The following is a 23,185-nucleotide window of genomic DNA, read 5'->3' on the forward strand; positions in this document are numbered from 1 at the left end:
CCAAGGGGAGAAAGAACTTCTATCCTAAAGCTCAGAAGTTTTTCCAGCAATAGGGTCATAATGTGAAAGGCAAAGAGAGCACAGAGAAAGATACAAGTAGGGAAGACACTGTGGACATGGTACCACGAGCAAAACGATGAATTATGAAAGAAAATAGTGAATGAGTTTAATCTTGTGCAGGAAAAGAGAAATATACTTCCCAGGAGGCACATGAATTTGTCAATTGAAAGATCAGGTCTGTTTGCTCTAATCAAGTCTATCTGCTATCTTCCTATGGGCATTAACTGCCACAGCATGCACAAGACACCGGAGGAAGCATTACACCCACCAAATCTGAGCTTTTAAGAATATAACGGGGGACTGGAGAGGTGGCTTAGCGGTTAAGCGCTTGCCTGTAAAGCCTATGGACCCTGGTTCAAGGCTCGGTTCCCCAGGTCCCACGTTAGCCAGATGCACAAGGGGGCGCATGCGTCTGGAGTTCGTTTGCAGTGGCTGGAAGCCCTGGCGCGCCCATTCTCTTTCTCTCCCTCTATCTGTCTGTGTCTGTCGCTCTCAAATAAATAAATAAATAAATAATTAAAAAAAAAAAAAGAATATAACGGGAAGGGATATGTTGGAGGATGGAATTTCAAAGGGGAAAAGTGGGGGACAGAGGGTATTACCATGGTTCAAAATTTCAATAGTTGACTCGGAAGAGTCATTTTCATGTTAACTTTGACACACTTATTATAGTTTGGACAAAGAGAGAAACATATAATTATCATTTTTGCAAAAAAATAAAATATGATGGTCAGGCATAAATGAATGCAGGCACTTATACTATTAGAACTTATAATGACCTAAAATCAGTTTAAAATCTAATATAAAAGTGGTCAATAAGAACCAGGCATGGTGGCACACACGTTTAATCCCACCACTCATGAGGCTGAGGAAGGAGGATTGATGTGAGTTCAAAGCCACCCTGAGACTAAAAGTGAATTCCAGATCAGCCTGAGCTACAGTGAGACCCTACCTCGAAAAAACAAATAAGCACAAAAACAAAAAGTGAAAAAAGTGGTCAATAATTCTAAATGACAATCTAAAGTGTATTTTCAATGTTTATATGAAGCTTGAAACAAAACACACAAAATAAAATCAGTAGTTTCACATTTAAAGATTTTCATACCGATTTTTGATTACTTTCTCTGCCATCATGACTGGTTTTCTTATCTTCTGCTTTTTTCCGTTCATCTGTTGCTGCTGACAAATGCAGATTTTCAGATAAGCAGGGGTGACAAAATGAAATTCTTCATATAATTAAATGGAAATATTTACAAACTTGTGTTATTATATCACAACCCTGAGTTAATTGTTAAATGAACAATGTTTAATATTTAGTTTAGTATGGAATCCTTTAGAAGAAGGCACCAATCATTCTGAAAACATTAAGCATTATCACTGGCATATAAGCCAGATGGCATTGGGTTCAATGAGTAAAATAATTTCAAAGATTTGTACACACCTTGTTCAAGTTGACATCAACAAATAATTGTTTTGACAAAAACATCAAGACATCATAAAAATATTTTCTTTCCCATTATGTAATGGACTTCACTTCAAACAGAATGATTTAAAAATGGGTCTATTGCTGCATTAAAACATTGTTATATTCTCTTTTATCTGTGAACACTGATATATACAAACATTTTGTCTACTCTCCAGGCTTGTGGTTTTGGTCTTTTTCAACTCAATAGCTTATGAGAAGCTCTCACCGATTATTTCTGCGCTGATGTAGAAAATGTTCATGCCTTTTTAAAATTCAGTTATAAACTTTGTTCATTTTATTATTGTTACTGTGATAGCAAATTGTATGTTATTGTTCATATCTACTGTTTTGTTTCTGGGCTGGCAGTGAAGACATTCAGTAATTCATTCTGTATGACAGTGTGATTTCATTAAGCTCACTTTTATTGTGTATGTGGTTTTTCAAGGTAGGGTTTCACTCTAGTCCAGGCTGACCTGGAATTCACTATTTACACTCAGGCTGTCCTCAAACTCACGGTGATCCTCCTACCTCTGCCTCCCCAGTGCTGAGATTAAAGGCATGTGCCATCATCCCCAGCAAGCTCCGTGTTTATTGATTGAGTTACTCAAAAACACTACGCCCTGAGAGCCTCAGAGAGAACAAAGAGATATTCAGGGATGGTCTTAAGAAGCGGTTGAGGAAGAGTGGATATATGGAAAGAGGGAAAATGTGAGAAATTCTGTAGGAGAGAGCAGAGTGTTAGAAAGGGGCTCTCAGGGAGGAAAGAGAGGGTTTAAGGAGAGGGTAGAGTAGATGTGTAAGTAGAGGGTCATAATACCTGGTGTGAGGATGGAGGAGAGGAGGGGGTAGAAGAAAGGTTAATAAAAAACTGTTAATATTTATGAATAAACCATATGGAAATCTACTTCTTCACTAGCTAATAATATATATGTTAAAGTATTATGTATCTGTTTTTTTTTCATGTTTCCATTTTTATTTGATGTTTCCAAAGGTAAAAAAGTCAAGATTCTTACATCAGTTAGAATGAGACCATCACAAATGAGACCATGCAAAGCAATTCAGTGTGTACAACAATCATTTCTCTTCAGTTTTTCTGATTTATACAACAATGTTTGGTAAGAACTGGATGGCATGTGCTTGGTTTTTTACAATGTCTTTACAAAAACCACAGACAGTGTCAATTTACAATAACTTGTTTTCTGTTTTTTTTCTTAGGCACATGGTACTCGAAATTTTAGCTGCCCAATTTTCTTTACCTACCTCACAAATAATCACAAACAACAGTCTCAACACTACAAACTTTGGAGGGCTGAGATAATAGACATTATGTAGTAGATCCAACTACTTAGCCTAAAATGTTGTTGGCTTTCTTTAAGAATAACTGTCCTTAGGGATGTCCCACTAATTTTGCTATATACTGGGCTCCACAACCGTAAAAAACCCCTGATGTGAAGTTTGAAAGTGGCATTCTGCTAGTTGCATAGACTAAGACTGTCTGCTAAATGGCACTGAAGAAAACCTGACCCAAGTGGCACTACTTAGTCCAAATGTTTCTGACCAGAGAAATTATACAACAATATTTAAAGGCTAGATTTTAAGAGATGGTTGACATTAATACTATACATATTTTACATGACAATACAGTCTGAGAGTTTATAAGATGAGTTCATGCACTATTATCTCTAAGAATATCATGTACAAGAAACTACATACTTCTGAAAGCATTTAAGGTGAAAGCAGTCTCATATACAAAAAATCCAGTTTCTATGTTAACTATGTAATTTAGAGAAATTTCAGGGATTATGGAGAAAAAAATTAGCCCACTGGTGTCTGGTAAGGTCAATTTGTAGGACTTAAAATGTTTCCTTTTCTAAAAAACATCCAGAATACATAACTTCTGTACAAAGAAAAGTATAAAAATTCTGGATGGCCATGTTTGATTATACAACATAATTTAACATATACTCATTCCTTTGACAGCATTAGTTTGTGGACTAATGTTTTTATTTAGTTCAGCTGCCTTTATGGCACAAGATTTCATTTTCAAAATGGCACCAATTTTCCTTAAGTTTAAGGACTATTTTTAGCAGCAATTATACTTTAACAGCTTATAGAACAAATGTCTTTACCTACCTTTCTACTTTATGCTTGCTAGGTACAGTGGTATTTACAAAAAGCTAAAAATGTCTACATAAAAAATTGTATCTGTTTTTTAAAAGGCAGGGTTTGGGCAAGAGATGCATAAGGTTATACCCAAAAGCCACCTGTTTTTTTTTTTTTAATTAATTCTTACTTATTTACCTTGGAAGTAAAGACACACAGAGAGAAGGTTTGTGCACCCCAGAAGCTTCTGCCACTGCAAATGACAGCAGAGGTAGGTAAAAAGAATGGGAAGTTGCAAGGCATGGTGGCATACGCCTTTAATCCCAACACTTGAGGGGCAGAGTACCTCTGTGAGTTCAAGGCCAGCCTGAGATTATGCAATGAAGTCCAGGCCAGCTTGGGATAGAGGGAGACCCTACCTTGAAAACAAAAACAAAAACAAGCAAAGTAAGCAGGTGATGTCAATAAAAAGATCTACTTGGACAGAGGACAGCTTTGGGCAATGCTGTGGTGAATGTAGATGGGGAAGAAAGAGGGCAAAAGAATGCCAACATGATTAAATAATGCTATTTTCATGTATTAATTCTCAGTAAGATGTTTGTGATGTTACTGAGAGAGAAGGAAATACAGAACAAGCACATGAAAGGAAGTAGGGAGAGACTGAAAATGATACATAGACTAAGTGCCATTCAAAAAAATATATGGACCTACTAGAGGGATGGCTTAGTGGTTAAGGCATTTGCCTGCCAAGCCAAAGGACCCAGGTTTGATTAACCAGGAGCCACGTTAGACAGATGCACAAGGGGGCACATGCATCTGGAGTTGATTTACAGTTGGAGGCCCGGACATACCTATTCTCTGTCTCTTTATCCCAAATAAATAAATAAATAAAAATAAAAATGTTTAAAAAATATATGAGCTGGTAAGTAGATATCACCTGGAGCTTAGTAAGACAAGAGAAAAGAGTTAGGAGAAGAGCAGACACATTGTGCAGAGCTGGTCGTAGTCTGGCCTACATGGCAGTTTTGAAAGCTTTATGTCATTCTGAGAAGTTCTGACACCATTGCGAGAAAGAGTGGAGCACCTTCATAGTTACAACGGCTAGTCACAGTGATGATATCTTGATTACATTTTATATCTTCAATAGTCAGCAAAACATGACAGAAATCTATTCGTGCAGAACAGATATTTCTGAAAACATGCAATCAAGATAGCTAAGGTATTATGTCCTTGTGACTGTAACTGGAATAGAATTTGGGCCTGCACCAATGAAACATGCTTAATGACAGAAAAGAGTGATCACCAGTAAGGAGCACATCATGACCCCAGAAGAAAAGATCAAAGCTAACTGATGGCAGAGAAGAGTGACCCCAGCAGAAGGAGCATATCAGGACCCCAGAGGAAAAGGTCAGAGCTAACTGGAAAATGTGGCATAGATTCAATGAAGCATTTCCAATTCATTCTTTTTATTATACTATAATCAGTTATCTGTTCTGTACTAGGTCCTGGAAATTGTATAGTGCAATGTTGTATGATATTGGTGTCATGCATTTTCTATCAAAGATGGGTTTCTGAACTAGCTAGCTTATGAATAAATTTGTAGAATAATTATTCATGTAAGATACTATCAAACAACTGAGATTCCTATATTTCACATATCCTCTAGTTTCTCCATCTTTTATGTTTCTTGTTCCACTCAATTAAAGAAGTTATCTAATAATTGCAGAGTGCAGGTTTTGTATGTCCCTTGATCCTGCTAGTTCACTTTTCCATTCTTGGGTAATAACTACTGATCTGAAGACCCTCTACTACTTCTCTCAAGCACTGAGACTCAGGGAACAGTGTGGCAGCCTTTGCTGAGGAGGGCAGTCCCGACGTGACCAGCCCTGCCCAAAGGTCCCTGTCTGGCAGGATGAGCTGGGTCCGCCTCTGTCCTCCACTGAGTCTCTCTCTCTGGCCACAGGTCCAGTCTAAAAGTAAAAGGCTGCATCCTTGATTAGACTTAGGCAGCAAAGTGTCCAAGGGCTTTGTGAGAGCTAGAAGATGCACCTCGGCTCAGAGTTTTGGAAACCCTATTCTATAAAGCTGACAGGATTTCTTGCAGATGACAGAAAACATTACACTGTTTATCCATCCCCAAAAAAGTCATCACATGGATCCAACATGTGACATGACAGATATGCATGTTGTGATTTGGGACAGGATCCTTCTCATGGACCCAGTCAAGCGTATGGGCTCTGTTTAGTATCTAAAGACCATTTCCACCTCTGCCCAATTTGGAAAACACTTATCAGGAGCTGTCTACAGACTTTGATTTTCTTTTTGTTCACCCTGGCAATGTAGATTTATTTGGCCAAACAAAGTACCCTTCCCCTCAGTGCTGTCCTCACTGTCCAGGCCCATGAGGAGCAGGGTTGGCAGCAGCTCACTGATGCCATGGTGTCCTGACTCAATCAGATCCTGAATGGCCTTATCTTGCTTTGCTCCTGTGCTCGAAGAGGCACATTGACCTCCACAGGAAAATGACCCTGTGCTCAGCACACAGTCCACCCATCCTCTTTGCCAGTGGACAGATGGCTTTTGGATGGAGATGTTTCTCTAAAGCCAATGAACTGCTGCCGAAATCTTACAAGTAGCTCATGGGCTAGAAGGGGTCATGATTTTGCACTGAGAGATGTCTGTCTCCAGCGGCAGTTTGGAAGAGCTGCTACTGTTACAAAATCACTGAAAACCCATAAAACTCATAAAGTGAAGAAAGCTACTGCAAAGCAGCCAAGAGCCAAGCTTCAGGGGTGGAGAAGACCTCCTTTCATTGTCTCTAGTTTTGAGCCCTTGAAGGATAAGGGTCTTAGCCAAAGCCCATCTGGCTTGACCCCAAAAGACTCCACTTCTTGCTAGATAGTCCTCGCCTACCTTTGGGTTAGAGCAGAGATCTGCACCTTTGGTCAGTCATACGTGGATGCCTAATAGGTCTGATTTATAGGTTACAGTGTTACTTTCTATCTATCTATCATCTGTGTATTGATCTATCTGGCTATCTGTCTGTCTTGTTTTTAGTTGCTTTTGTTTTTGTTTTTCAAGGTAGGGTCTCACTCTACCTTAGGCTGAGCTGGAATTCACTATGTAGTCTCAGGATGGCCTTGAACTCACAGTGATCTGCCTACCTCTGCCTCCCAAGTGCTGGGATTTAAGATGTGTGCCACCACACACGTCTCTATTCTTCATTCCAGGAGCCTTTGTGCCTGTCACCAGGAGAAGCTCAAGGGCATTTCGTGAGTTCAGAAAGTGGGAGTCTGGTTTCTGATTGTAATACAGGGAACTGGTGTGGGACTTCACAAACACAAACTTTTTGCCTCACAAACAAGCAAATACCACTGGCCTTCTTACTGTTTCTTGAATCTTTCCTCCAATCAGTGGTAGAAGTTGAACACAGAAAGGGTTTTGTTTGTTTTAAATGAGGGTAAGTGTTTTTTTTCTTAGAACTATACAGAATTGGGGTTTTTACAACAGCACAGACTATATTTATTTTATTATTATTATTATTATTATTATTATTATTATTATTATTATTGTGCTGGGAACCCAATCCATGGTTCTATTTCTTATTGACTGAAATTACTTTTGGCTATTTATTTTTTATAACAGTAGATAATGTCATATATTCATACAGGACTTTGGCAGGTGCACATATGTTCACATATTTGTCATTTAAATTTTTTTTATATTTGAGAAAGATAAATAGGGAGAAAGAGGTGAGAAAGAGAGGGAGAGAGAGAGAGAGAGAGAGAGAGAGGGAGGGAGGGAGAGAGAATGGGCACCTCAGGGTCTTTGGCTGCTGCAAATGAACTCCAGATGCATGTACCACTTGTGCAACTGGATTACATGGGTCTTGAAGAAATGAACCTGAGCCTTTGGCTTTGCAGACAAGTGTCTTAATACGTAAGCCATTTATCCACACTATATCTGTCTTTTGTAAAATGACGACTGCTCTTGAGTTTGTACCATCTACCTGGCTCTCAGTGAAATGGGCTGAGCAAAATTCATGTCTTTGTTTTGAACATATACATAGTAAATTCAACTAAAGTTCTCAGAATTACTCATATAGACTCAAAATTTACCATCAAAACTTCCTTTCTGTCTTCTTCTTTTTCCCCTACAAAAATCGCTCTTTCTCAAAAAATAATCTTTAGAAGGATGAGCTGATATTCTACATTCTACATTTTTTTAAATTTTTTTTTGTTCATTATTTATTTATTTATTTGAGAGCGACAGACACAGGGAGAAAGACAGATAGAGACAGAGAGAGAATGGGCGCTCCAGGGCTTCCAGCCACTGCAAACTAACTCCAGATGTGTGTGCCCCTTGTGCATCTGGCTAACGTGGGACCTGGGGAACCGAGCCTTGAACCGGGGTCCTTAGGCTTCACAGGCAAGCGCTTAACCGCTAAGCCATCTCTCCAGCCCTACATTCTACATTTTGATGAATTATGCCCATCATGTTTGTTCTTTATTTAGTAGCATAATTGAACTATAATTCCTATTGCTTCTCATCTGTTAGGAGGCAAAGCACTTTAGGAGTAATGCTTTCCCCCATATGTAGAGTAGTGGCTCCTATGTGCAGTAGCAAAACCCAAGGAAAACAGGCCTGCAGTCTAGCCTCTCTGTATAATTTGTCACAGGTATACTCATGAGAAAAAAAATATTACTTCACTATGCAATTCATATATGCCTACCTCTAACATTTTCCATATTGTATAAAATAAGAATAGCAAACATGTATTTCAAAGGGTTGAAGCATTTTCCAGAAGCAGTGAGTTGCAGAGAGTCACCAAGAAAGACAAAACTAAAAATGGAGACTGTTCTGCATATGGCCATTTACACTTCTTGGAACACAGTTTGAAATGGATTAATTCTCAAATGTATTTGCACACTTACCAGCTTGGATCTTCTTAATTTCTTTGGTTTTTATTTCTTGCTTTGTGGATTTTTCCTGCAGCAAAAATACAAGATAACCAGAATTTAGCATGCATTTCTATTCCCTCATTCACTCCATCACTCAATCAATCAGTCACTAAGACCAAAACCCAGTTCTATCAAATCTCAGGCATTATCCTTGAGAGAAACTAAAGCAAGACATCAAATTCAAGATTCCAGCATAGGTGGTTACCTATGACAACAAATAAAAACAGAAGAGAATAATTCACTGCTGCTGTAGCTGAGATTCATATAGCTACACTACCAAGGGGAGCAAGAACTTCTATCCTGAAGCTCAGAAGATTTTCCAGCAATAGGGTCATAATGTGAAAGGCAAAGAGAGCACAGAGAAAGATACAAGTAGGGTAGACACTGTGGACATGGCACCAGGAGCAAAAAGATGAACTATGAAAGAAAAGAGTGAATGGGGTTAATATTGTGCAGGAAAAGAGAAATACACTTCCCAGGAGGCACATGAATTTGTCAACTGAAAGATCAGATCTGTTTGCTCTAATCAAGTCTATCTGCTATCTTTCTATGGGCGTTAACTGCCTCACCATGCACTAGACACTGGAGGAAGCATTACACCCTCCAAATCTGAGCTTTTAAGAATATACAAATAAGGGAAAAAATTAGGGAGCTAAACATTTATTACATTAACTAGAAAAGAAATAGCTACATTTTCAAGTTTTGCTTGTGCACTGAGGACATGGTACAATGCCAAAAGTGCCACAGGCAAAGCCTACTGTTTCAGTTAATATTGCTCAGGATGAACATAGCCAGATGCACCAAGGGAAGCAAGCACATGCAGTTCATTTGCAGGGGCAAGAGGTCCCATTGTCCACACAATCAATCTCTCTCTCTCTCTCTCTCTCTCTCTCTCTCTCTCTCTCTCTCTCTCTGTCTCTCTCTCTCTTTCTGTGTGTGTGTGTGTGTGTGTGTGTGAAAATATATAAATAACAAAGAAAATGCCAAGTATCCTCAAATTCTTGTAAGCAGACATCTCATCATAGACTATTACATACTTAGCTTAATTACAAAGAGAGTTACTGCTGTAAAGAACACACAGGAAATATAATGGGGTTAAATTCAATATTTCGTAGCATATACAACCATCATACTAATTGCTCCTCCAGGGGAACTGATTAAAAGCCTACATATTTATGGACTAAACTCTTCAAAGTAAATGTTTTTGAATAAAATGATAATTTTAAGTTACATTTGTACAGTATTATTTTAAGTAAATCCTTATACTACATAGACAGAGAGTGCAACTCTGTCCATTGAGGACAAACTTAAAATTTGTTAACCCAGGTTTAGAATAAAGGCAACATAAGAAAATTTACTTCTTAAGAATTTAAAATATTTCACATACTCATTTACAAAAAAATGTGTAGGTAAAATCTTATTGATTAAATGGTCATTTTGCCCTTCCTCTTCAGAGTTGCTGCTTGTCACTCTTTCTAAATTGTACCCATTGGATACTAAAGTACCCAGCGATGGGCACATGTGATCTGCTATTCTCTTAGCCTCTTGTTTTGTATTCATACACATCCATATGGATGATCTGGGACCCTTCAAAGTGTGTTGCTGCAATCTCCCCCACCAAGCACATATACCGAGGAATTTGCCTTTATTTTCAGAATATAGGAAATACCAACTCCTTTGAGGTTCTTGATGCTAACATCCTCAGAATACTTCAAAGATATCACAAGCTGTGAGATTTCTAAGTGCTTGCTGCTTGTTTCTCTTATAATTTGTCCCTGGCCCATAGGCTTTTTTGTTTCCTGCTAGAAGGACAGTTTAATGTCTACCCCCAGGATATTCTTGAAAAATTTCCATGCAACATGTTAATTAATACACACAAATGTAACATGTTAATCTTGTTGGGACTGGTGTTGCACTCCTTTAATCCATCACTCAGAAGGCAGAGGTAGGAGGATCACCTTGAGTTTAGGGCCAGCCTGAGACTACATAGTGAGTAATTCAGGCCAGCCTGGGTTACAGTGAGACCCTAGCTCAAAAAATGCCTATATTCTTGGCATCAGTACAAACAAGGGAACCTGGTAATATTTTTGGGAAAGATGTCCACAATATTTTGATATCAATAACAAATATCTGTCAATCAAAGGAGCATTATCTAGAAGGCACTTTTTAAAATAACATAACTGCAAAATATTCTATTGCCCAAGTGGACATTCTTCTCTCAAATGTCATTCTTTTTGATATGTCAAAGCTCCAGTCCATGGACATTCTTATGTCAACTACTGAGCAAAGTAAGAATGGATCCTTTAACTTGCGAATTATCTGGGAAAAATTGTAACTGCAGAAATCAAGACCCTCTGGCCATAAACTAAGTTTTACATAAAACCAATTTGAGATCCATCATATATATATGGTTCAAAATTTCAATAGTTGACTCAGAAGAGTCATTTTTCATGTTAACTTTGACACACTTATTATATAGTTTGGACAAAGAGACAAACATATAATTTTCACTTTTGCAAAAAAAATGAAATATGATGGTCAGGCCTAAATGAATGCGGGCACTTATACTATTAGAACTTATAATGACCTAAAATCAGTTTAAAACTAATATAAAAGTGGTTAGTAAGAACCGGGCATGGTGGCACACACGTTTAATACCAGGGCTCATAAGGCTGAGGTAGGAGGATTGATGTGAGTTCGAAGCCACCCTGAGACTACAAAGTGAATTCCAGGTCAGCCTGAGCTACAGTGAGACCCTACCTTGAAAAAACAAACAAGCAAGAAAAAAACAAAAAGTGAAAAAAGTGGTCAATAATTCTAAATGACAATCTAAAGGGCATTTTCAATGTTTATATGAAGCTTGAAACAAAACACACAGAATAAAATCAGTAGTTTCACATTTAAAGATTTTCATACCGATTTTTGATTACTTTCTCTGCCATCATGACTGGTTTTCTTGTCTTCTGCTTTTTTCCGTTCATGTGTTGCTGCTGACAAATGCAGATTTACAGATAAGCAGGGGTGACAAAATGAAATTCTCATACAATTAAATGGAAATATTTACAAACTTGTGTTATTATATCACAACCCTGAGTCAGTTGTTAAATGAACAATGTTTAATATTTAGTTCAGTATGGAATCCTTTAGAGGAAGGCACTGATCATTCTGAAAACATTAAGCATTATCACTGGCATATAAGCCAGATGGCATTGGCTTCAATGAGTAAAATAATTTCAAAGATTTGTACACACCTTGTTCAAGTTGACTTCAACAAATAATTATTTTGAGCAAAACATGAAGACATCATAAGAATATTTTCTTTCCCACTATAATGGACTTCACTTCAAACAGAATGATTTAAAAATGGGCCTATTGCTGCATTAAAACATTGTTATATTCTCTTTTATCTGTGAACACTGATATATACAAACATTTTGTCTACTCTCCAGGCTTCTGGTTTTGGTTTTTTTTTTAACTCAGTAGCTTATGAGAAGCTCTCACCGATTATTTCTGCGCTGATGTAGAAAATGTTCATGCCTTTTTAAAATTCAGTTATAAACTTTGTTCATTTTACTATCGTTACTGTGATAGCAAATTGTATGTTATTGTTCATATCTACTGTTTTGTTTCTGGGCTGGCAGTGAAGACATTCAGTAATTCATTCTGTATGACAGTGTGATATCATTAACCTCACCTTTTTTTTCTTTTGTTTTTCACAGTTTTTATTAACATTTTCCATAATTATAAAAAATTTCCCATGTTAATACATCCCCCCCCGAACTTTGCCCTTAGATATTCCATTCTTCATCATATTACCTCCCCATCTCAATCATTGTACTTACATATATACAATACCAACCTATTAAGTATCCTCCTCCCTTCCTTTCTCTTCCCTTTATATCTTCTTTTTAACTTACTGGCCTCTGCTACAAAGTATTTTCCTTCTCACGCAGAAGCCCAATCATGTGTAGCTAGGATCCACATATGAGGGAGAACATATGGTGCTTGCCTTTCTGGGCCTGCAACCTCACTTTTTTTGTTTGTGTGGTTTTTCAAGGTAGGGTTTTACTCTAGTCCAGGCTGACCTTGAATTCACTACGTACACTCAGGCTGTCCTTGAACTCACGGTGATCCTCCTACCTCTGCCTCCCCAGTGCTGAGATTAAAGGCATGTGCCACCATGCCTGGCAAGTTCCGTTTTTATTGATTGAGTTACTCAAAAACACTAAGCCCTGAAACCCTCAGAGAGAACAAAGAGATATTCAGGGATGGTCTTAAGAAGCTGTTGAGCAAGAGTGGATACATGGGAAGAGGGAAAATGTGAGAAATGGAAAGGCAATAGGAAAGGTGGCAAGGAACCTTTGCCTGAAAATGAAGAGCTGATTAAGAAGGAAAATGCCTGTAACTTAGTGATGGGCCAAAGATGAACGAGTTAGGAGGAATTCTGATTGTTACAGCCTCATAAAATATTTTGGTTACTGAGTCATTAAGGTCTTGTAAATCATTCTTGTATCATACTAAAATACCAATTTGATCACAACCATCGGGTAGAAGAAGGAAACTTAGAGTCTGTTGTCCAGACATTTCCTACAAATTGGAATATTCCCTCCTGCTGTCAGGAGTCAGAATCAATAGACTCAGGAAGTTAACAAATCTGGGAAAGATGAAACTTAAAAGGTTACATGGTGGTACCCCAAGATTAAATTGAGTAAATTCATGCTTAGGTGGCAAATGCCTAATCAGCTGCTCCAAGTCAGGTGTAGTGTGCTCCAGAAATGTAGTTTGCATTATTCATCACCTTTGTTGGAACAGGTTTTTATTGTTACAGTTGCTGGGAGTCATCCATGCTTCTGTAAGAAACCACTTACTGTAATCTCTAAGTAACCTCAAGAATCTCATTGGATCACTAAAACTGGTTTCAGTGCAGTCTTGCTTTGGTCTATGGTTTGTACATTATCTGGGGTGAATAGACTTGTGTTTGCTTTCCTCAGGTAAAAAGTGTCATGCAACAGAATCATATGCTTTAATTTCAAATGCTAATTTCATTTAAAACTACGTTTTTGGTGAGAATGTACACTGGCACAGCCATTGTGGAAATCAGGATGGAGGTCCCTGAGACAGCTAACAGTAGATTTGCTATAATATTCAGCAATACCACTCTTTTGCATATGTCCTAGGGATTCTACTAATTATCCTGGAAGTATTCATCCATATTTATTGCTATTTATTTCTACCCTATTCACAATAGCTAGGCAATGGAACCAACCTAGATGCCCTTCAAATGATGAATGTATAATGAAGTTGTGTTATATTTACATAATTCAGTTTTTTTTTCAGAAATTAGAACTTTATTATAAACATTCCCAGATTAGAAACTGAATTTGTGTGAAGATGCTGAAACTTTTGGAACTGTATGTAAGATAAGCTTATTATAATGTATTTCACTCTGCAACACTGCAAGTTAGATCTAACAAAGGAAGTCTAAATTGCTTCATAGAAAACCAGTGAGCATAAAGATACCTGACACAAAACTAAAACAAACCCAACCAAAACATAGATTCTGCAAAGTGTTAATCCTCCAATTTAAAGTAAATGAGTCTCCCAAGGGAAAATAATTCCATCACAGCAATTTAACAAAAAGCAGCACCACTCTCATAAAGGAAAATTATATGTAAGAAAGATGTAATGACACTTTTAGAAAATGTAATTTTCATATTGGAAAACAAGCAAACTAAATACTTTGTGCTCGCTGTCAGAAATTAAAGTACCTCTTGACATAGGATAAGTGGCATGAGTATCATGAAACCAAGCTCCTCAAATATTTTTCAATTTAATCCCAGAAGAACCAATTGAAGAGTTTCAAAATCCAAGGATAGACTGGTCCCAGAGCATTTCTTCCTCCGTTCTTTCTTCGCCCTGTTCCTTCTTCTCCTTTCTACGCTTGCAGTCCTCTCTTAGAGGCTTCATCTCGGGTTTTTCTCTCTTTTCGAGTCTTAAGCTTTTCTGTACTGACTGGTTCAGTTTCTGTTTCTCCCTTCGGTTTCTTTCTTTGGATGCTCTTTTGTTTGTTTAAATCCACTTCCTCAGAACTTCTTTTTCTCTCATGCTTGGGCCGCTCTTTCTCATCTTTCTCTGTCTTCTTCTAGGTGCCTTTTCCTTTTTGGATGCATATGTTTATGACTGGCATGAGAGTCGCTGGTGCTGTAACCTGAGCAGAGGTGTTTGTGAACTCCAAACTCTAGGCTGTATGAGCCACAATTGTACTCTTGCTGACTAAAGTTCAGGGGCGCTGTTTTTTCTGAGAAATAGTCCCTGCTAAACTGACAGTAACCCAGAGAGTCTAGTTACAGCTTGCTGTTTTGAGCTGGGAACGGTTCTGTACGGTTTGTGAAATACTGCATGATCTTGGATGGGTCTGGATGGTTCCAGATGAAAATCCTGGGTCAAACATTCTGTACCTGGGTCTGGAATCAGCCTCTTCTCTGTACCTACCATTTCTTAAATAGTCCTCTCTCATCCTTCTGAAAGAAGTCTCTGGCTCTAGGCCTCTGGCTCTCTGTGCCTTAATGTAATTTTCAAGTTCATCTTGAAAAGAGTCACAGGACTTGTTTGAATGCTTCATTAGGGTGACAAAAAGGGTTCTTCTTTATCAGACTGACAGCTTGGTAGAGAAATTTGATCATATTCACCCACTAGTTGCTTCAGTTTTTCAGCATGAACTTTCCCCAAAGGAAGACTGTACCATGAGGTAGGCATTCACTTTTGTCCAGTATCTTATCCTCCTTCACCTTAGAATGTAAATTCTTTTATGAGTCAAACTGTAGCACTATTTCACAGATTAAACCTTTGTTCTTTCAATGTGCTATAATCTTCTCCGAGCAGGGGCGGGCGTCTACAACTACTGCCCCCTCCCCGCCAATGCCGCCGAGAGGGAAGAGGCTACGGGGAGGTGGCGGAGGGGCAGGAGCACCGCTGCCGCTGCCGCCGCCTCCGCCGCGCCGAACAGGCGGGCCATAATTCAGTTTTATTCAGCTGCAGAGAAATTAAATTAGAAAAATTGCAGAGAAGTAGTTGGATCTGGAAAAGATTATACTATATCAGGTCACCCAGGCTAAAACATTCAGACACTGCCTGTTCTCTCTCATAGTTGGAGCCTAGATTCAAATACTTAGACTTGTATACGAATTGTAATAAACTTCTGTAGTAGACAGCAGAGTGTTAGAAAGGGGATCTTAGGGAGAAAAGAGAGGGTTTAAGGAGAGGGTATAGTAGGAATGTAAGTAGAGGGTCATAACATCTGGTGTGAAGATTGAGGGGAGGAGGATGTAGATGAAAGGTTAATAAAAAACTGTTAATGTTTATTAATAAACCATATGGAAATCTACTTCTTCACTAGCTAATAATACATGTATAAAAGTCTTATGTATCTGTTTTTTAAAAGGCACAGTTTGGGCAAGAGATGCATAATGTTATACCCAAAAGCCACCCATTTTTTTTTTAATGCTTACTTATTTACCTTGCAATCAGGAACACACAGAGAGACATACAGAGAGAGGATTTGTACACACCAGAAGCTCCTGCAACTGCAAATGAGAGCAGAGGTAGGCAAAAAAGAATGGGAAATTGCAAGGCATGGTGGCACACGCCTTTAATCCCAACACTTGAGGGGCAGAGGTAGGAGTACCTCTATGAGTTCAAGGCCAGCCTGAGACTATGCAATGAAGTCCAGGCCAGCTTGGGATACAGGGAAACCCTACCTTGAAGACAAAAACAAAAACAAGCAAAGTAAGCAGGTGATGTCAATAAAAAGATCTATTCGGAAAGAGGACAGTGCTTTGGGCAATGCTGGTGGTGAATGGAGATGGGGAAGAAAGAGGGTAAAAGGATGCCAACATGATTAAATAATGCTATTTTCATGTATTCAAATTCTCAATAAGATGTTTGTTTAGACTGATGTTATGGAGAGAGAAGGAAATATAGAACAAGCACATGAAAGGAAGTAGGAGGAGACAGAAAATGCTACATAGACTAAGTGCCATTCAAAAAATATATGGACCTGCTAAAGGGATGGCTTAGCGGTTAAGGCATTTGCCTGCCAAGCCAAAGGACCCAGGTTTGATTCCCTGGGACCCACGTTAGCCAGATGCACAAGGGGGCACATGTATCTGGAGTTGATTTACAGTTGGAGGCCCGGACATGCCTATTCTTTGTCTCTCTCTCCCAAATAAAAAAATAAAAATAAAAATAAAAGTGTTTAAAAAAATATATGGACTGGTAAGTAGGTATCACCTGGAGCTTAGTAAGACAAGAGAAAAGAGTTAGGAGAAGAGCAGACACATTGTGCAGAGCTGGTCATAGTCTGGCCTATATGGAAGTTTTCAATGCTTTATGTCATTCTGAGAAGTTCTGACACCATTGCTAGAAAGAGTGGAACACGTTAATAGTTACAACGGCTAGTCACAGTGATGATATCTTGATTACATTTTATATCTTCAATAGTCAGCAAAACATGACAGAATTCTATTTGTGCACAACAGAAAACATACGTTTCCTAAAACATGCAATCAAGACAGCTAGGGTTTTATGTCCTTGTGACTGTAACTGGAATAGAATTTGGGCCTGCACCAATGTGAACATGCTTAATGACAGAAAAGAGTGATCACCAGTAAGGAGCACATGATGACCCCAGAAGAAAAGATCAAAGGTAATTGATGGCAGAGAAGAGTGACCCCAGCAGAAAGAGCACATCAGGACCCCAGAGGAAAGGTCAGAGCTAACTGGAAAATGTGGCATAGATCCAATAAATCATTTCCAATTCATTCTTTTTATTATACTATAATCAGTTATCTGTTCTGTACTAGGTCCTGGAAATTGTATAGTGCAATGTTGTATGATATTGGTGTCATGCATTTTCTATCAAAGATGGGTTTCTGAACTAGCTAGCTTATGAATAAATTTGTAGAATAATTATTCATGTAAGATACTATCAAACAACTGAGATTCCTATATTTCACATATCCTCTAGTTTCTCCATCTTTTATGTTTCTTGTTCCACTCAATTAAAGAAGTTATCTAATAATTGCAGAGTGCAGGTTTTGTATGTCCCTTGATCCTGCTAGTTCACTTTTCCATTCTTGGGTAATAACTACTGATCTGAAGACCCTCTACTACTTCTCTCAAGCACTGAGACCCAGGGAACAGTGTGGCAGCCTTTGCTGAGGAGGGCAGTCCCGACGTGACCAGCCCTGCCCAAAGGTCCCTGTCCGGCAGGATGAGCTGGGTCCGCCTCTGTCCTCCACTGAGTCTCTCTCTCTGGCCACGAGTCCAGTCTAAAAGTAAAAGGCTGCAACCTTGATTAGACTTAAGCAGCAAAGTGTCCAAGGGCTTTGTGAGAACTAGAAGATGCACCTCAGCTCAGAGTTTTGGAAACCCTATTCTATAAAGCTGACAGGATTTCTTGCAGATGAGAGAAAACATTACACTGTTTATCCATCCCCAAAAAAGTCATCACATGGATCCAACATGTGACAAGACATATATGAACATTGTGATTTGGGTCAGGATCCCTCTCATGGACCCAGTCAAGTATGGGCTCTGCTTTAGCATCTAAAGACCATTTCCACCTCTGCCCAATTTGGAAAACACTTATCAGGAGCTGTCTACAGACTTTGATTTTCTTTTTGTTCACCCTGGCCATGGAGATTTATTTGGCCAAACAAAGTGCCCTTCTCCTCAGTGCTGTCCTCACTGTCCAGGCCCATCAGGAGTAGGGTTGGCAGCAGTTCACCGATGCCATGGGGTCCTGACTCAATCAGATCCTGAACGGCCTTATCTTGCTTTGCCTCCTGTGCTCGAAGAGGCACATTGACCTCCACAGGAAAATGACCCTGTGCTCAGCACACAGTCCACCCATCGTCATTGCCAGTGGACAGATGGCTTTTGGATGGAGATGTTTCTCCAAAGCCAATGAACTGCTGCAGAAATTTTGCAAGTAGTTCATGGGCTGGAAGGGGTCATGATGTTGCACTGAAGGGTGTCTGTCTCCAGCATCAGTTTGGGAGAGCTGCTATTGTTACAAAATCACTGAAAATCCCCCTACTCATAAAGTGAAGAAAGCTCCTGGAAAGCAGCCAAGAGCCAAGCTTTAGGGGTGCAGAAGACCCCCTTTCATTTTCTCTAGGTTTGAGCCCTCAAAGGATAAGGCTCTTAGCCAAAGCCCATCAGGCTTGACCCCAAAAGACCCTACTTCTTGTTAGACAGTCCTCTCCTACCTTTGGGTTAGAGCGGAGATCTGCACCTTTGGTCAGTCATACTTGGATGCCTGATAGGTCTGATTTATGGGTTACAATATTACTATTCTATCTATCTATCTATCTATCGATCTATCTATCTATCGATCTATCTATCTATCTAACATCTGTCTATTGATCTATCTGGCTATCTGTCTGTCTTGTTTTTTGTTATTGTTTTTGTTTTTGTTTTTCGATGTAGGGTCTCATTCTAGCTTAGGCTGACCTGGAATTCACTATGTAGTCTTAGGGTGGCCTTGAACTCACAGTGATCCTCCTACCTCTGCCTCCCAAGTGCTGGGATTAAAGGTGTTTGCCACCACACACTTCTCTATTCTTCATTCAAGGAGTCTTTGCGCCTGTCACCAGGAGAAGCTCAAGAGCATTCGTGATTTCAGAAAGTGGGAGTCTGGTTCCTGATTGTAATAGAAGGAAGTGGTGTGGGTCTTCACAAACACAAACTTTTTGCTTCACAAACAAGCAAATACCACTGGTCTTCTTACTGTTTCTTGAGTCTTTCCTCCAATAAATGGTAGAAGTTGAACACTGAGAGGGTTTTGTTTGTTTTGTTTTGTTTTAAATGAGGGTGAGTGTTTTTTTCTTAGGACTATACAGAATAGGTGTTTTTACAACAGCACAGACTGCCAAATATTTTATTATTATTATTATGCTGAGAATCCAATCCATGGTTCTATTTTTTTTAAACATTTTCACTTATTTATTTGCAAGCAGAGAGACAGAGAGATAGGATGGGTGTACCCGGGCATCCAAATGCTGCAACCATGGTTCTATTTTTAATTGACTGAAATCACTTGTGGCTCTTGTACTTTCTATAACAGTAGATAATGTCATGTATTCATAAAGTCCCTTGGCAGGTGCACATATGTTCACATATTTGTCATTAAAATTTTTTTTATATATTTGAGAGAGAGAAATAGGGATAGAGAGGAGAGACAGAAAGAGAGACAGGCGGGGGAGAGAGAATGGGCACACCAGGACCTTTGGCTGCTGCAAATGAACTCCAGATGCATGAAGATGCATGTGCCCCTTGTGCAACTGGCTTACATGGGTCTTGAAGAAACGAACCTGAGTCCTTGGGCTGTGCAGACAAGTGTCTTAATAGCTAAGCCATTTATCCAGACTATATCTTCTTTTGTAAAGTGACAATCCCTCCTGAGTTTGTACCACCTGCCTGGCTCTCAGTGAAATGGGCTGAGCAAAATTCATGTCTTTGTTTTGAACATATACATAGTAAATCTAACTAAAGTTCTCAGAATTACTCATAGAGACTCAAAATTTACCATCAAAACTTTCTGCCTTCTTCTTTTCCCCTACAAAATCCCTCTTTCTCAAAAAATAATCTTTAGAAGGATGAGCTGATATTCTACATTCTACATTTTGATGGATTATGCCCATCATTTTTGTTCTTTATTTAGTAGCATAATTGAATTATAATTCCTCTTGCTTCTCATCTGCTATGAGGCAAAGCACTTTAGGAGTAACACTTTCCCATATGTAGAGAATTTACTACTGAATCCTATGTAAAGTAGTAAACCCAAAGGAAAACAGTCCTGAAGTCTAGCCTCTCTGTATAATTTGTCACAGGTATATTCATGAGAAAAAAATTATTACTTCACTTTACAATACATATATGTCTACCTCTACATTTTCCATATTGTATAAAATAAGAGTAGCAAGCATGTATTTCAGAGGGTTGAAGCATTTTCCAAAACCAGTGAGTTGCAGAGTGTCAGCAAGAAAGACAAAACTAAAAATGGAGACTGCTGTGCATATGCCCATTTGTACTTCTTGAGTTTGGAATAGAGTAATTTTCATATGTATTTGCAACCTTACCAGCTTGGCTCTTCTTACTTTCTTTGGTTTCTATTTCTTGCTTTGTGGATTTTCTCTGCTGCAAAAATACAAGGTAACAAGAATTTAGCATGCATTTCAATTCCCTCATTCACTCCATCACTCACTCAATCAGTCATTAAGACCAAAACCCATGTCAATCAATTCTTAGACACTATCCTTGAGAGAAACTAAAGCAAGACATCAAATTCAAGGTCCTAGCATAGGTAGTTACCTATGACAACAAATAAAAACAGAAGAGAATAATTCACTGCTGCTGTAACTGAGATTCATATAGCTACACTACCAAGGGGAGCAAGAACTTCTATCCTGAAGCTCAGAAGTTTTTCCAGCAATAGGGTCATAATGTGAAAGGCAAAGAGAGCACAGAGAAAGATACAAGTAGGGTAGACACTGTGGACATGGCACCAGGAGCAAAAAGATGAGCTATGATAGAAAATAGTGAATGGGGTTAATCTTGTGCAGGAAAAGAGAAATACACTTCCCAGGAGGCACATGAATTTGTCAATTGAAAGATCAGATCTGTTTGCTCTAATCAAGTTTATCTGCTGTCTTCCTATGGGCATTAACTGCCTCAGCATGCACAAGACTCTGGAGGAAGCATTACACCCACCAAATCTGAGCTTTTAAGAATATACCAATAAGGGAAAAAATTTAAGGGTGATAAACATTCATTATATTACCTAGAAAGAATACAGGTACTTTTTAGTTTTGCTTGTGCACTGAGGACATGGCACAATGGCTAAAGGTGTCACAGGCAAAGCCTACAGTTTCAGTTAATAGTGCTCAGGATGAACATAGCCAGATGCACCAAGGAAGCATGCACATGCAGCTCATTTGCAGGGGCAAGAGGTCCCATTGTCCACACAATCTCTCTCTCTCTCTCTCTCTCTCTCTCTCTCTCTCTCTCTGTGTGTGTGTGTGTGTGTGTGTGTGTGTGAGTGCAGATATATAAATAACAAAGAAAATGCCAAGTATCCTCAAATTCTTGTAAGCAGACATCCCATCATAGACTATTACATACTTAGCTTAATTACAAAGAGAGTTACTGCTGTAAAGAACACACAGGAAATATAAGGGATTAAATTGAATATTATGTAGCATATACAACCATCATACTAATTGCTCCTCCAGGGGAACTGATTAAAAGCCTACATATTTATGGACTAAACTTTTAAAAGTAAATGTTTTTGAATGAAATGATAATTTTAAGTTACATTTGTACAGTATTATTTTACGTAAATCCTTATACTACATAGACAGAGAGTGCAACTCTGTCCATTGAGGACAAACTTAAAATTTGTTATCCCAGGTTTAGAATAAAGGCAACATAAGAAAATTTACTTCTTAAGAATTTAAAATGTTTCACATACTCATTTAGCAAAAAATGTATAGGTAAAATCTTATTGATTAAATGGTCATTTGGCCCTTCCTTTTCAGATTTGCTGCTTGTCACTCTTTCTAAATTGTACCCATCGGATACTAAAGTACCCAGCGATGGGCACAAGTGATCTGCTATTCTCTTAGCCTCTTGTTTTGTATTCATACACATCCATATGGATGATCTGGGTCCCTTCAAAGTGTGTTGCTGCAATCTCCCCCACCAAGCACATATACCGAGGAATTTGCCTTTATTTTCAGAATATAGGAAATACCATCTCCTTTGAGGTTCTTGATGCTAACATCCTCAGAATACTTCAAAGATATCACAAGCTGTGAGATTTCTAAGTGCTTGCTGCTTGTTTCTCTTATAATTTGTCCCTGGCCCATAGGCTTTTTTGTTTCCTGCTAGAAGGACAGTTAAATGTCTACCCCCAGAATATTCTTGAAAAATTTCCATGCAACATGTTAATTAATACACACAAATGTAACATGTTAATCTTGTTGGGACTGGTGTTGCACACCTTTAATCCATCACTCAGAAGGCAGAGGTAGGAGGATCACCTTGAGTTTAGGGCCAGCCTGAGACTACATAGTGAGTAATTCAGGCCAGCCTGGGTTACAGTGAGACCCTAGCTCAAAAAGTGTCTATATTCTTGACATCAGTACAAACAAGGGAACCTGGTAATATTTTTGGGAAAGATGTCCACAATATTTTGATATCAATAACAAATATCTGTCAATCAAAGGAGCATCATCTAGAAGGCACTTTTTAAAAAAATTTTTTTATTTATGTATTTGAGAGCGACAGACACAGAGAGAAAGACAGATAGAGGGAGAGAGAGAGAATGGGCGCGCCTGGGCTTCCAGCCTCTGCAAACGAACTCCATACACGTGTGCCCCCTTGTGTATCTGGCTAACGTGGGACCTGGGGAACCGAGCCTCAAACCGGGGTCCTTAGGCTTCACAGGCAAGCGCTTACCGCTAAGCCATCTCACCAGCCCAAGAATGGACCCTTTAAGTTACGAATTATATGGAAAAAAAAATGTGACTGC

At 38.8% G+C, this 23,185-nt stretch overlaps 1 protein-coding gene and 3 pseudogenes across 2 annotated transcripts in view; 2 read left to right on the forward strand and 2 right to left on the reverse strand.

Moving 5' to 3' along the window:
• The window catches only part of LOC123462789 (serrate RNA effector molecule homolog), a 44,555-nt gene that overhangs the window by 491 nt on the left and 20,879 nt on the right, over positions 1 to 23,185 (reverse strand). For both annotated transcript variants that reach the window (XM_045156364.1, XM_045156363.1), the window contains exons 7-10: positions 20,733 to 20,790; positions 11,506 to 11,579; positions 8,563 to 8,617; positions 1,166 to 1,239 (exon numbers count right to left, since the gene is read on the reverse strand). In XM_045156364.1, coding sequence (XP_045012299.1) covers positions 1,166 to 1,239; positions 8,563 to 8,617; positions 11,506 to 11,579; positions 20,733 to 20,790 — 261 coding nt within the window. The remainder of the gene's footprint in view (positions 1 to 1,165; positions 1,240 to 8,562; positions 8,618 to 11,505; positions 11,580 to 20,732; positions 20,791 to 23,185) is intronic.
• LOC123462760 lies at positions 3,888 to 6,154 on the forward strand (annotated as a pseudogene).
• LOC123462790 lies at positions 14,414 to 15,218 on the reverse strand (annotated as a pseudogene).
• Positions 15,333 to 18,584, forward strand: LOC123462761 (annotated as a pseudogene).

Source organism: Jaculus jaculus, chromosome 8 (assembly GCF_020740685.1).
Source record: "Jaculus jaculus isolate mJacJac1 chromosome 8, mJacJac1.mat.Y.cur, whole genome shotgun sequence".
In the NCBI taxonomy this organism is placed as follows: domain Eukaryota; kingdom Metazoa; phylum Chordata; class Mammalia; order Rodentia; family Dipodidae; genus Jaculus; species Jaculus jaculus.